The 14,820-nt window shown below is 31.3% G+C and overlaps 1 protein-coding gene across 1 annotated transcript in view; it reads right to left on the minus strand.

Moving 5' to 3' along the window:
* The window catches only part of LOC126807775 (tensin-1), a 145,847-nt gene that overhangs the window by 11,947 nt on the left and 119,080 nt on the right, over positions 1 to 14,820 (minus strand). The window contains exons 16-21 of the mRNA XM_056103425.1: positions 10,200 to 11,543; positions 7,477 to 7,694; positions 4,952 to 5,111; positions 4,215 to 4,262; positions 2,256 to 2,408; positions 734 to 932 (exon numbers count right to left, since the gene is read on the minus strand). Coding sequence (XP_055959400.1) covers positions 734 to 932; positions 2,256 to 2,408; positions 4,215 to 4,262; positions 4,952 to 5,111; positions 7,477 to 7,694; positions 10,200 to 11,543 — 2,122 coding nt within the window. The remainder of the gene's footprint in view (positions 1 to 733; positions 933 to 2,255; positions 2,409 to 4,214; positions 4,263 to 4,951; positions 5,112 to 7,476; positions 7,695 to 10,199; positions 11,544 to 14,820) is intronic.

Raw genomic sequence — 14,820 nt, forward strand, 5'->3', positions numbered from 1 at the left:
TCAAAATAAGGACCCAAACAATTTAAGAGTATTTGTGTACCTATCGATAATGTGTGATGTGGATAATTAAAAGTGACAGGTTACTTACTGAAGCGACCACAAAAAACCTTAAAAAAAAGAATCGCTATACATCGCTTCAGCATCTCACAATTCAATACGCGAAATATGAGGAGGTGAATCGCGATATATTGATTCAACAATATATCGTGCCAGCACTAGAAAATAACACACAATGATGAAAGTATTGTGTTAATGAGACTTTGAACCCAATTAGTTCCATTCCACATATTGAGTGTATATTTCAAAGATTACAGACCAAAGATGGAACTAAATATAGGTTGTTTTTTTTTTAGAATATTCAACATTTCTATTGTACAGTTCATTTGCAATGTTAGAGAGAACACTATTTACCTGACAGCGATGTTGATGCACAACACAACATAGGTAATTCTTTAACTAACATACTCCTTGTCACAAGCCTGGGATTGAATACACAACACTTGACTCAATGACAGTGCTTTGGAACATGCTCTAGACCTTTCCCCCCCTTCTCCACCCACCAAAATGGTACACAAAAATAGCTATCAAAGAGTTTAAATATAGCTCATATTGAACTACAATATAAAAGAATAAAAAACATAAAGCTACAAAAACTTTGTTACTAGACATAAATCCACAAGAAAATCTTATTTATTTTGTTGTGAAAATATTAGTAACAGTAAAATTATATTACCTTCCAGCAGAACCAGGTCCTCTTGGTAGTGTACCTTGATGATTGGTATCTATAGATAGACCATCATGATTAGAGAAATTTTGCTGTGTTTGGTATTGTTGAACATTGCTTGTCTGATACTGTACCGTCTGTCCATGCTGACCTCCTTGTCCATGTTGAAGTGTACCTGTTGGACTAATAATGTGTCCACCTCCACTACCTACCAAACAATAGATAACAAATTTGTTAAATAACAGTAAATCTATGATTATTTTGAGCATAAAATTTCTGTACGGGGCAAAACTCAAGACTAAAAACTGTACGAGCACACCAATTGGCACAGAAGCCACAGATTGTTTGATGATTCAACTGTTCATGTCTCAATTTCTCCCACATATCTGGAGAAAAAGCAAGTACTCTACTGAAGTTCAATATTTAGTGTCTAAGCTAATCAAATGAATTTAACGTCTAAATATGTTAGTACAGAAAATGTTAAACCTTTCTACCATAACCCCAAAATGTGTCAAAAGAAGAAAGATAACTAAGTGCAAAAATATATTAATATATCCTAATCTGACCAATCAGCTAACCTACCGTCTACAAGAATTCTACTAATTAGTATACCAAAATCTAAGACAATGACTGCCTAGTATGTATGTAAGACCTTTTTATTATTGTGATTCCCTTCATTTAATCAAAAGAAATAATTAAACAAATTAAAAAATATAAATTTTGGTAAAAATGTCAAAATAGGCTTCTTCAAGTTACTGATGTGCTGCCATGCCCTAGTTCATGGACCAAAGGAATTTCGTTTGAACAAATCTGAATAAACACAACCCAGGCAATATTCATTAATTTGGGTTGTGATCTTCTAAATGGGTTAGGCGCCCTTGCCCCTGTACAGTACCTTTATTTGTACAAATCTTGACAAATAGCCCTTAATCATCATACCTACCAAATATTATTGAAAAATCCATTTAACAGTCCAAAATGAATAATTGTTTTAGCTGGACAGGCAGATAACAGACAGAAGTAACAACATACATCATTTGGGCCAATGGCATGATAGGTTAGCAAGCGTAACATCATTCTCCACTCAAGTGTAAAATAAAGCAAACAATGCTTGCAAAGAGTTGCATAAAATAAGATTGTATGCATTACAAAGAAATAGCGTACTAATATTGAATATATATATATATATGTCAAATTCCAGAAATACTAAGGCACATTTGCATACACACCAAAACCATGGTAATTTTTACTGGCATATCAAGGTAATAAATACTATCTTTTCCTAACAAAAATAAGCATATCTTTTGATTATGTGTCAGAACTAATGCAAATTGACAATCACAAAGACAGATCCTCATCACAGCAAGAATTAATTAGATAAAGATGTCTTTTCATTACAATTTGATATTTTGAAAATAGTTTTCATTCTAAAAACAGCATTTAATTTTTGATGTAAAAACATTTGGAAAATCCTGACATTAACCAACCAAAGGATTTAGAGTGCTGACAAATGCATCTTTTATATCTCTACCTTTAGCTCTGCGATGTCCTTCTGGTATGCTAGCATAAAGAGGGTCTGAGAGTCTAAATTCAGGTTGGACCCCACTACTCTCTGAGACCTTTCTTATAGCAACCTGTGATGTAGCTTGTGTTGGCGAGGAGACAAGACGATTGCGAGAAGGTTCTGCATAAACCCAAAGAAAAAGCAACAAGATGCATTTAAATCACTACAAAAATAATCAGGCTACATGCTAAAATCTAAAATAAAATGGCATTTGGTGCTTTGTTGATGAAGAAATCTGGTTATTTTCAAATAAAATAATCACATATTAACCAATTTTTAGGCCCTGACAAAAAGCCATCTTGCCCTCAAGTTGTATCAAATAACTTATATTTTATTTTCACCATACTTAAAATACACAGCAAAAATGTTTCCTTCATACATTCTGATACAAAGCACCAAATGCCACAAAATATGTTTAAAAGCCACAAATTCAAATATACACTACAGCCATATTATGTAGAAAACAATATTGATTTAAACATTGCATAGTGAATTCAACTATTTACTAAATAAACGTCATGGCTATTTTATTTAGGTTACTATAGTTTTATTATTCTATCAAAACTGTCAGAATAGTTGAATATCATTTATCATGCAATCAATATTTTTATACTATTCGTGAATGACTTTGATTTGAATAATGATAACTTATCTCAATAATATATATGCTTAAAGAGTCCATTCAACTGGAGGAAGAAGGTCACCTTTAATATTTATCTTATCATTTTAGTCAAAATTTCTTATGTTGGACAAATACTTTTATTTTTTAAAATTTCAAATATACAGGGTACTACCTGTTAATTCTGTATAATAACTGGTTATGATCATGCAACTATTAGAGCATGCTTATTCCTTTTATCTACCTAAAACTTAACCTCCGACCTGTTATATTGGATTAAATTACATATATATATATAATTATCAATTGGGAATGTAAGTAAAGCTTATATGTATTAATCTAAAACTTTTTAAATTTTAGTCAAATAATGGTGATTTTAGGATATTAATCAGGATTATATTATTACAATAGGGCAAAATTTAAGAATTTTTTGATAACTGTCTGAATAATTTGTATGGTTTTGTTTTTATTTGATATGAAAAGTTTTGTAGTTCACACTTATACTTTTGATATAATATGTCTACCGGTAATTTCTCTAAAATTTTAAAGTAAGAGTTGCCCCTTTCCAAATGCCCTATAGTAAATGTGGCCTTGTGTTACATAGTTTTTAATATGGTATATTATAAGCATTTTTTGATAATACTAATTATATGTATGTACAAAAGTACCAGTATTTAATAGGCATTAATAATAAATAACTTCTTTCTACATATTTTTTGAAAGCATATTATATATATATATATATAATGGATAATAATTATGGATATATTGCATATATCATATTAATAAGTATATGGCTTTTATACACATTATAACATTATATAATACTACACTAAGCTATTTATAAACATTATATAATACTACACTAAGCTATTTATAAATATTAGTATACAACATGTACTGTTCATGCATTTAGAAAATTCCCCTCAAACCCAGACTATTATTAACACACATTTCAAAAAGACTATAAATGACATAAAAATAAGAATATCAGAGAATAACTGTTTTTGAATATGCAATCAAACTTTGAACCAATTTGTTTAACAAAAGAGTAATTATATGAGTAAACAGCTCTGGAAATTGCAATCAAAGGTGCATTAAGTTGGATATTAGACCTAATGATAATAGTCATATAACATTTAACACTTTATGCAATTATTCTCTGATTTGAAGGTAATATGTGGAAAATCCCAATGCAACGATTAATTTTAAGTGAACAAAGTCATGCAATTGAATGTCTGCATTTGTTTTGTGTGAAATGGTAAAATATGGCATAATAATTTATACTATATTTGAGGAATCTTTACCTGCGTTAGCATATGGTGTCCTAGGAGAAACTGGGAAGGGTGGAGTCACTACAACGAACACATCATGCATCAAACATTGTTATAAATCATGGTTTATAGCACAATTATAAACTTTTTACTGAGAAACTCTAACAAGCACTCCTACACACCATTTTCGGTATTATGAGAGCTGTTAGCATTGCTACAGGTAAATGGTTTATTTTGAAACAAGCAAAAACTAAAATCAAATTGAATCTCAAAGCACATGATCATATTTAAAATATTAGTAAAAATTTTAAAAAATTCTACTATTGTTCAATTTTTTTTATTTTTTTTTCAAAGATGCTTACGTAAAATGGAATAAAATTATCTATAATAGAGTATAAGCTTTAAATGAATGTTAAAATACTAAAAAAGATAAATTATTCATTCAAAACACTATCCTCTAATTGTCTTTGGCATGTTTTATTAGTAGGTACATTTCAAATTCAACAAAAATAAATAATATTCAAGCACAAACAAAGTAAGAAATTTATTAAATTTTCCTGAATTCACTTCTTTGCGCTGAACATCATAGGTAACACTCGAAAAGTGGATAGAGGGGGTTGGGGAGTTCATGCAAACAAACAGGGACACATCAAATCAATTACAGTTAAGTACTTTATATTTTATCCTTATGGAGTTTTACTTTATCCTACATAATAATCCTGAAAATGGGTTAAAATCAAATTACAAAATGTGGAGTTATCTCCCCTTACCTGGTGATGTAGGGAAGCCTGGTGTTAATGGACGATTGAGTGTATTTGTTGAACCAGTCTCGGGTTCTAAGACTTGAACACCAGGACCAATCGGCTGAAGTGAGATTCTGTCTTCCTCTATAACACTGATCTTTTTAGGAGCTGGCTGCTCTTTAACCTGCTAAGGCATTAAAGGAACATTTTTAAAACTAGATATAAACAATTTTGTTTTAGTTTCAACAGGTTTTGTTTCCAGAATAGCATCTATAAATTTTGCAGGGTGAATTTAAATGAGAAATGAAAAGCATGTTAGACAGTTAACATGAAATGTATATCATGTATATGTTCATTTTATTTGTTTGAAAACTGGGGGGTTGGATGGCTAAATGGTTAGCGAAAACGCGCTGTATCATCAAGTCTGTCATTGAGTCGACTGGCGTGGTTTCGAATCCCCGGTTGTTAATGACAAGGAGTAGGGTCGCCTGTCCAACCTCGTGGGTTTTCTCCGGGTCCTCCGGTTTCCTCCCACTTATAAAGACCCGTACGCGCATGCGAGTTGTTGAAATAAAATTGAACAATATGTTAGTCCCGAAATGACCTAGTTTGTGTCGAGTGGACGTTAAACCCCATTTCTCTCTCTCTCTCTCTTGTTTGAAAACTGCAATAATGAACATGATTGAAAATGTTGAGGAAAGCAAGCTGAATTTTGGCCATGTACTTATATTTTACCATTAGACCATCATTTTATTTTCAAATCTTGTTTGTGAATGTTTTGGGTCTTTTTAATAAATCATACTTGTATACATCTATGTAGTAGATATAAATAACAAGAAAATAAAAGTGTAAAATTAGACACGTAACACCAAGTCTGAATAATTCATACTACTACCATTACACCAAGAATACAAAACTAAAATTAATTTCTACTAATCTACACATTACAAATCCCTGTCACTGAACGAAACAAAATAAATGAAAGTCTCTTAGAGATAAAAACAAAAGTTCACATATTTCTAATGTTAAAAAAACAACCCATGACTAATCTGCAAGGATATAAATTATGTACACAAAATATCTAAAATCTCACCAAACTCGGTATAAAACTAATATTATGCACATAAAAATTCTAAAAAATATTGTTGAAATATAAGACTAGATAAATGAATGCATTATACTTTAGACATTGATATAGTGTCCAAGTTATAAAAAGTCAAGTGCTTTATCAATATCAAAATTCATGCAATTGACAATGTGTAGGTAACAATTGCATATTGTATAATATAATTTAGGCTATATCTTAATTCTATATATATATATTTATCTAAATGATGCTGGGTGATGATAGGCTATGATGTGCAGGACAATTATTTCAATATACATGCATTTACATGTCCATAAACAAAAAAAAATATATCTAGATACATATAATTATCATTGAATAACAAGCCTGGAAATAAGGCATCTGTCAGATTCAGACTTTGTCAGGTATGATCTCCTCAGTGTCTGCCATTTTGTACGGTACCGATTTATTTATTTTTTTTTTTTTTTTGTATTTTCACTTATTTTATTAAAGATGCATTATGTAAGAATTAGATAGAGCTAGCCATTCTTGCTGTACTAGTTCAAAAATAGATAATGAAAAGTGAATATATCGAAAATTGCAGTCAAATTGCTTTATTCTGTGCAAAGTTATAAGTGTGTTTGAAGTTATGACAAAATGTATTGTAGATTGTTTATTAATGTAGCAACGGTACTTGACAATTGAGACTGTCTTAATTATCTATTTTATTGTTAAAACTCGTAAAGGGCCCCAGTGTTCCTTGAAATTGAAGCCATCCAATGGCCCAGAGAGTTGATTATTATCTTGTCATGTTAATAAATGTTTAAATAATGAATTTTAAAAAATCTGATGCCAAAAAAAAGACAATAGGCAGATTGAGCTCTTACATATTGCGTCTTTAATATTTCTGACACAAAGTTTTCAATGTCAGACATATTTTGTCAGTTACAACAGAAACCTTTATTTTCAGGCCTGTTGAATAATAAATAAAGTATTCAATAAAAGAATTGTGTGATCTTGCAAGTGGTTCATACTTAAAATGACTACAGGTAGTACTCTACGATTCAGGTCAAGAATAAAATTATTGATCTCAATAAATTATATATATTGATTTCATTTGCCTGTAAAGCTAGTTTTGAAATATAACCAATTTTATGTTCCACAGTTGACATCCTGATTTATCTCTCAAAACCACATCAAACGGCTTGAAATAAGATCAGATAAAACCAATTCAGCCCCTTTAAAATTATTTCAAAAAGCATGCAGCTTAGATGCCATAATGCAACATATTAAAATGTTAACTAAATCCATGATTTACTCATGTCTTATAAGAAGGGTGATTACCTTTTTATATTTTGATTTTGTAACTAAGTCAAACTAACAATATCAGACACACTGCAATACAATTGTTACTATTACAGTTGTCAAATTCCTTGCAAGACCACACAGAAGGATATATACAAACCAAACCAGAACTACAACATACAGGAAATGGATTATCCCAGACAGGTGACATACTTCGCATCGTCATGCCATCGGACTTGGTATTACTCACTTGATACCGATTCTCAAAACGATGAGACTCTGAAATCGTCTGCTGTGTTTTGCTAGCCATGATGGATTCTGAAGCCTTCTGCAACGTTCTTTCCAGTTCATCCAGTCTGTTGGAGTCATAAGACTCATTGTGTTGTGTAGGGCTTTTTTCTGTAAACATGGTCATTTTCATAATTATTAAAATCTTATAATTTAAAAGTAAATGCATTTGAGTAATATTTTAAATATTCTTATATCAGTTATTTTCTAATTCGAAAGCTTTCAAAAATGTCTTAGTTGACATCTTAAATAGAAAATAATTATCTTTTTAAATGTTTGTTATAATTCATAATTAAACTCTACTTTTGGTTGTTACTTTTTATACTTAAGTGGTGTTTTAACTATTTTTTTTAGATATTTGACAACACAAAAACACACATCTAAGGGTTTGCAACACACTGACACTACTTAACATGTAAGTGAAAGGTAAAAATATCCACACATAAAAAGAATACTGAATTTTAAAATTGTGCATGCAAAAATATGTAAAGTAGAAATATCATTTCCAAAAAGTTTTTGAATCATACATTTTGGTTCAGCCATTTTTTTTTAAATCTTAAAATATGGAATTAATTTGTGATTAATGTGGTTTGATGCATAATTTCAATTATAATCAAGGTAGTTTAGAGGAACACACACAGAAAGCAGTTTTTATTATTATATTAGAATCAAAGCAACAGATTTTGATCAACCGAGACAACATTAATGATTAGAATGTGATCAGGTTTTCTTTATTTTAATTTATTGAAATAGAAGAGAGTTTCTTGAATCTATTTACATTACAAATTATTACTAATGTTTTATGCTATGTTGACTATTTGACTGACTTGAAAAAAAAATTATAGACGGAAGCAGTTTTATTCAGGTAAGTCTTCAATCAAAGTAGTTTTAAATGCTAGAGGACTCTAAAAACATTAGTTCACGTTTGATGGATATTGTATACGGAGGATATTTTGGTAAATATATCTATATTACAAATTATTTCTAAATGGAGGATATTTTGGTAAATATATCTATTACAAATTATTTCTAGACTTGTTGATCAACTATTTGTCGGATGGTTGCCGACTTATAATTACACAACTGCATCAATGTCATGCTTCCATATAAATGTCTAACTCTAATTAATCAGATTAGGAAGATATACTAAATATATCATATCATTACATAATAATCATTTTAAATATGTCCTTCACCATGAAGAAAATAAATTGTTTTTAAACAGCAACCATTAATTTGATAAATAATCTAAAAATAAATACATAAAATATAAAAAAAGAAAACCATCCTGATTTGTAAGTGAAGATTGGGGTGGGGTCACAAAATGGGGGGAAGTCACAATGTTGTGATATTAATTAGGAACGGGAGTGGTGTAAGTCAAATTAAGTGTAACACTCCACTAAAAGCGACTCAAAACTCAAGCAAATATGATGAAGGATTCAAAAAAACTGCTACAGAAATGGGTATCTTGTGATTAAATTGAAAATGGCAAACTCGAAGTAGATGAAAAACTGAGAAAGCAACATTAGAAAAGCAAACGTAAACACGACAGATAAACATACATTTTAAAATCAAAAAGGAAAAATAAGCTAATGAAATGCAAATTGAAGAAAAAATTTTGGAAAAGAAGTTGGGAAGAAGGTGAAAGGGTGTCAAAAATGTTGACTATTAATCCTCTGGCTTAAGACTTAACTTCTATCTAATCATGTTTTCTCATAATCCTGCAGAAAGCATTGCTTATTCAAATATTCTGCCAGCTATGCCAGCCCTATCTACCATTATTAACCATATTCCACGATATATATTGTTGATCATAAATATATTTACTATACATAAAGCTTGTAGCATTCATGGCACAATTTACTGCTAAATACTGTCTAATCATTCATATTATGCATATTCATAGGCTGAATATTTGTTCCGATTCCATTAAAGGAATTCTTTCCACTGAAACTACTTATTCCAAAACCTATCAAAGATAAATGAAGAAATCAACAGATTGCTTTACACGCTACTAGCTACAACAATCCAGGCCTTACCAGTTATAAACATAGAACATTCCATTTTAAATATGTCTTGAGCTTGGATAAATATAGTCTTAAAGCCAGAAACCAATATCACAGAACTAACCTAATTCTACTAGGTGCTTGCAAAACTAAACTACGAAAAACACAACTAAAAGCGACAACTGAATTGCCAATTCAGATTTGAATAGAAGAAATGAAAATTAACTTTTACAAGAAGAAAAATATCTTAAATTAACACTAGGAGAAAAATATCTTTAATTTTCATATTGAGAAAAATATCTTTAATTTTCATATTGAGAAAAATATCCTTAATTAAAACATAATATTGGAATAAATGCATTTACTGCAGCAATGACGTGTAGTCCTATTCATCCATGGAAATAAAATTGATATTTTAGTTGAATAAAGGTTTACAAAAGGTAAGTTGGCTCAAGTTAAAAAAAACAACAAAACAGAGTGATTAAAGTTTTAAAATTAAAATCAGAAAAGGGAATTGCAGCACAAAAATTTGTTAAAGAATTAGAAACAGTTGGCAACTCAGTTGTTAAAACTAAAAGCATGAAGGGGCACGGGGACACCACCAACTTACCCCCACCAGCTCGATGAACAAACACTTCTGTCACATAATGTTTCTCTGGAGGTGGTGGCGCTGGCTTTGGTTTTTCAGGCCCTGTAAGTGTTCTATAAGTTGTATAAGTGGTGGTACTATGAGGGCCAGTGGGGGAGAGGGCCCTCGGGGATCGAGGAGGAGTCGAATGACTGGAGCTATATGACCTAGGTATGATTTGAGGATCAGGCTCAGACTGAGCCTGTGGATGCCAGCTACTGCTACTATTAGATCTGGAGCGCATATAATCTCTACTACTTGTTCTGACGGGCGGGGCAACGGGTTGAAACCGCTGCTGAGTGGGCGAAGGAGGGGGTTTATTGGACGTACTTTTACTTCCGAAGGATCGAGTCTCTGTGGTGACTGACTGTGTAGTATAATGTTGGCGGTTATCTGGAGCATCCGGGAAGAAGCCATCTGTACTATAGGCTCTTCTCGGAGGACCATAAGTTGCTGGGACAGATGTTGGAGAAATCGGTCCGTTAAAACTTCTATAAGACGTATCCATGAAATCCTGTTCATCCGATTCACTCTGGGCTCGTCTAGTATAATATTTATTCTGTGCATTTTTCAGTTCAGACACAAGCTGTTTTTCTTGTAAAGATCGGAAATCACCATGATCTCGCTTGCTCTGTAATTTATGCTGCTGCTGCTGTAGCCATGCATTTGACGATTCATTTTCAGATTTATTTGAGGAGAAATGGCTGCCATCTAGCGTATGGTAGTAAGAGTCATTTTGCTTGTTTTCATAATCTGTTCTATAGGGCAGTGTATGCGTTTTGACATTCGATTCCGTCCTCATCTCTCTTTCTAAAGATTGATAAGATTTCGATTGATCTCGGGGCGATGTTGGAGTGTACGTAAATGCGTTTCTAGGAATTCCACTTGGTTTGCGATCAACTTCATCCAAACTTGATGAGATCAATAACTGGCGATTCTCTTCTTTTGTTCCGGGTAACTTGTAGCTGACTTCTGCTCTTTGGATGGCAACACGGTCAGGACTCTTTTGAGAATCAGTTGGCGAGTAGGTTGTAAAGGTACGAGTTGTTGTTGTGATAGTTTTGGCGTCTTGTCCTTTTGAGGAAGGACTCGACGGACCGGAGATATAGTTTTGTTGATTCAGCAGATCTTGTAGAAGGTTGTCTAACTGGGTGGTTTCATCTAGTGGTTTTACTGTGTCTCTTGGTAACGAATTAGTTCCATAATTGGACTGAACATTTGAATTATAATTAGAAGAAACAAGCCCATTAGTATTAAGAGAGTTGTACTGTTTGGATGTTTGATGGTAACTCTGTTGTGATGATTGGTGACTCGAGGTTATAAATCCTGAAATACAAAAAATACAAAATGTCAATTTCAAAGTCAACTGTCAATCAATCTTTACATTAATAACACACATGTAACAATGAACACATAAAGATAGAGATATAGCAGTAGGTCAATGGTGGGAGAGATATGGAAATTGAAAGGCCATTAGGTTGGCAGAGTCATGGTAAGCTAATAAGTTGGCAAAGTCACCAAAGGCCAATTGGTAATGTCACAGAAGGGCTCTAATAGGCCATAATTTGGCAGTCATGGTAGGCCTATATGTTGGTAGAAGTTACAGAATCACAATAGGCCAATAACTTGGTAAAGTCACATTACATTTCATCACCTATATTCAAAGTTAGTCATGTTTTCATTATAAATTATTTTACTATCGTACATTTTTAAAAGTTTAACTTGGAGATGGCAGTGTAAAATGCATTAATACAAAAGTTAATGAGCTGAAATATATGCTAGCAATTATTGTTGCACCTTGAAAATTTTCAATTCAAGCATTTCTGTACTAACATAATCAAAATTTCTATTCAAGACATTTTCCCTAAAGCAATTAGTGAGATCATCACCATTTTGATGAAAACATCTGCAACGGAGACTAGGGCACACTGACTTTACAGTTGTACAGCTAAGAAATAAGGCAGAAAGGGTTCACACATGAGAGTCTAAGTTTTTGGAGAATCTATAGAAGAAATTGTTATCATCCATGCCAAATGGTGTACTGTGTAGGCTATAAAAGAATCCCTAATCCTCAATTGAATATCAAAATTCTTGGATAAAGTCCTAACATATTTTATTTCTTTTAAAATAATGCCTTTATCAGTGTTTAGGCGGGTTTCTTTCAGAATGTGTTGTGTGATGCACATATATGTAAGATATATTCTGAAAACATTAACATTTATGGTTACTAAATATGTTTTTATTCAGTGTATGTGGCAGAATGTGCTTAATCTGGTGCCATTTTGCAATGAGAACGCTAGTCAGTCCAACATGTTCTGCTCTCCAAGTATTTTTACAAATGTCATTTCGTATTTAGCGATTTTTAATTCGATAGCCCTTTAAATTATATTTTCCACCTAAATATATTCATTTCAAAATGGCTCCTGGCCAGAAGAGCCTGTAGTATGTGAATGCATCAGTAATCGCAGAAAAGCTGCTACATTTATCAAAAGTAACAAAGTTTGTAAAGTCTTCACAAGTTTAAGAATTACTCAAGCGAAACCAGTGATGTATAAATATGGTTTTTCTTACCTTGTTTTAATAATTCAGTCATTTTAAACATAAAAGTTTCAAAAATATTTCAACGAATAACAAGAGATGGTTCACTAACGTAAATTCCTAAACATTTACATACACATGTTGTCGCGTCTGTTGTTTTTCTGTCATGTGATATCCAATTGTTCAATAGTAACTGACGTATGAAAATATGGGCTAATATTAAAACACCTACAAGCTGTTCTACATTCTAAAAAAAGTGTATCTTAAACATTTATACACCTACACCAACAGTCGGATGATTTTTAGATAAGACCATAAGATAAATATGGGAAGGTTGCCTTTGTTATTTTGTTTATGAATATATTTGAGTTTGTCTGTGATATTGTATAAGTTTATGGCCCAGTTTATGTGTTAACAACTATGTAAAAAGAGACCAGGGTCATCGGTAATGCTCTGTTGGTTTTGTGTGCATGAAGATTATGAAGCGTTACTGGTATTTTCAGAAAAGTACAATGTCACATTCTTCCCGCTTCTAACCTGTTAGACAAGCATCGTTTGAGATCTATCTTTACACAAAGGCTTAAATTACAAGGTTGTGTTCACGCATAGAACTTATTTTCATGTGTGGAAGGTCTTCAGGTGGGTGTATGATATTTTTACATGCATCATGTACCTTATTTGAATAAAATAATAAATGTATTAATTATCATATATTTCATCACAGTTGTGTAATTCTACCATGTAATCAGTTGATCATGTCTCCAATTGCATTCATAATGTCTATTCTATTATATGTAATTGTTCTCCCTACATGTAGTGTACTCGCTTAACAACTATAATATGTTGTTGTTGTTCATTACAATATTAACGTCTAATAAATTACACATGATATGATGGATAGAGTGTTATATGCTACAAAGTAATTTTGAATATCTTATCATGTTCAAATCATTATGTAATTTTGTAATGTTTATTTATCAATGTACTAGCATTACATTAATGTTACATATCAATAGTCATTTTGAATGTTTCACTAATTTAATTATATAATTCGGTAATGTTTATTTATTAATGTATTAGCATTACATCAATGTTACATTCTATCAATCAAATTTTTTTAATTATCTAATATTGTTATGTTTACTTACTAACTGACAAAAATACTTACATTAATATTATTGAATCAAAAATATAATTCTGTGTAATAAATTTATTCAAGAATTTCTTTTATCATATAATTTTGCATTATATAATTTCAGATGATAAACTATTAATATGCATTATATATAGATATCCAAGAATTTCAAAATACTCAAATTGAGGTTAGGCAACAAATCTCCATTATGATTCACCAATCATAGATGATAATACATAATAATTATCTAAGATTTTCATTAGAATACATATAAATGATTTTGTAAATGCTACTACAAATGACAAGTATTTGGAATTTAGTTTAAAAAACATGAAAACAACACCTAAAAAGCATAAGTGAAAATGGAAGCGAAATAAAATGTAAGATTGTAATAAACATGGATTAATAGGTAGAATTTAAGGAAAGGCTCTTTGTTTCTTCACATCACATTTGCCAATATCAGTTGGAAACCCTTTTGAAAACAAAATGCTGTCCTTTTCCATTTTTTAATTTCTGCTTTAAAAGCATGGATTAACCAAATAGAAAAGTTATTTTTTACTTTGTCTATGTCTATCCAAAATTTTTAAGGAGGCTACAGCAATTGTAAAATTTATTTAAGATTATTGTTTTGTTTTTTTGTCTTTAATGAATCTTATTTCATTTAAAACACAGTGATCATGATAATTTTTCTTGAAAAATAATTATTTTTTTTTTAAAAAAATCCCAAAATGATATTCACATCTTTTGTCAAGTACGCGTCTACCTTCCATTGGTTCTTACAATCTGAAGAATGATAAGAAAAGCAAAATAAAACAAAACAAAACAAAACACAAGACAAGTCACCATGATAATCGGAAGAGGAGGATATACCAGAGTCCATGCTTGAATTTATAGAGCCGTTAGCAACATGAGATGGGCCGTTCTGCACAA

Source organism: Patella vulgata, chromosome 9 (assembly GCF_932274485.2).
Source record: "Patella vulgata chromosome 9, xgPatVulg1.2, whole genome shotgun sequence".
Taxonomy (NCBI): Eukaryota; Metazoa; Mollusca; class Gastropoda; family Patellidae; genus Patella; species Patella vulgata.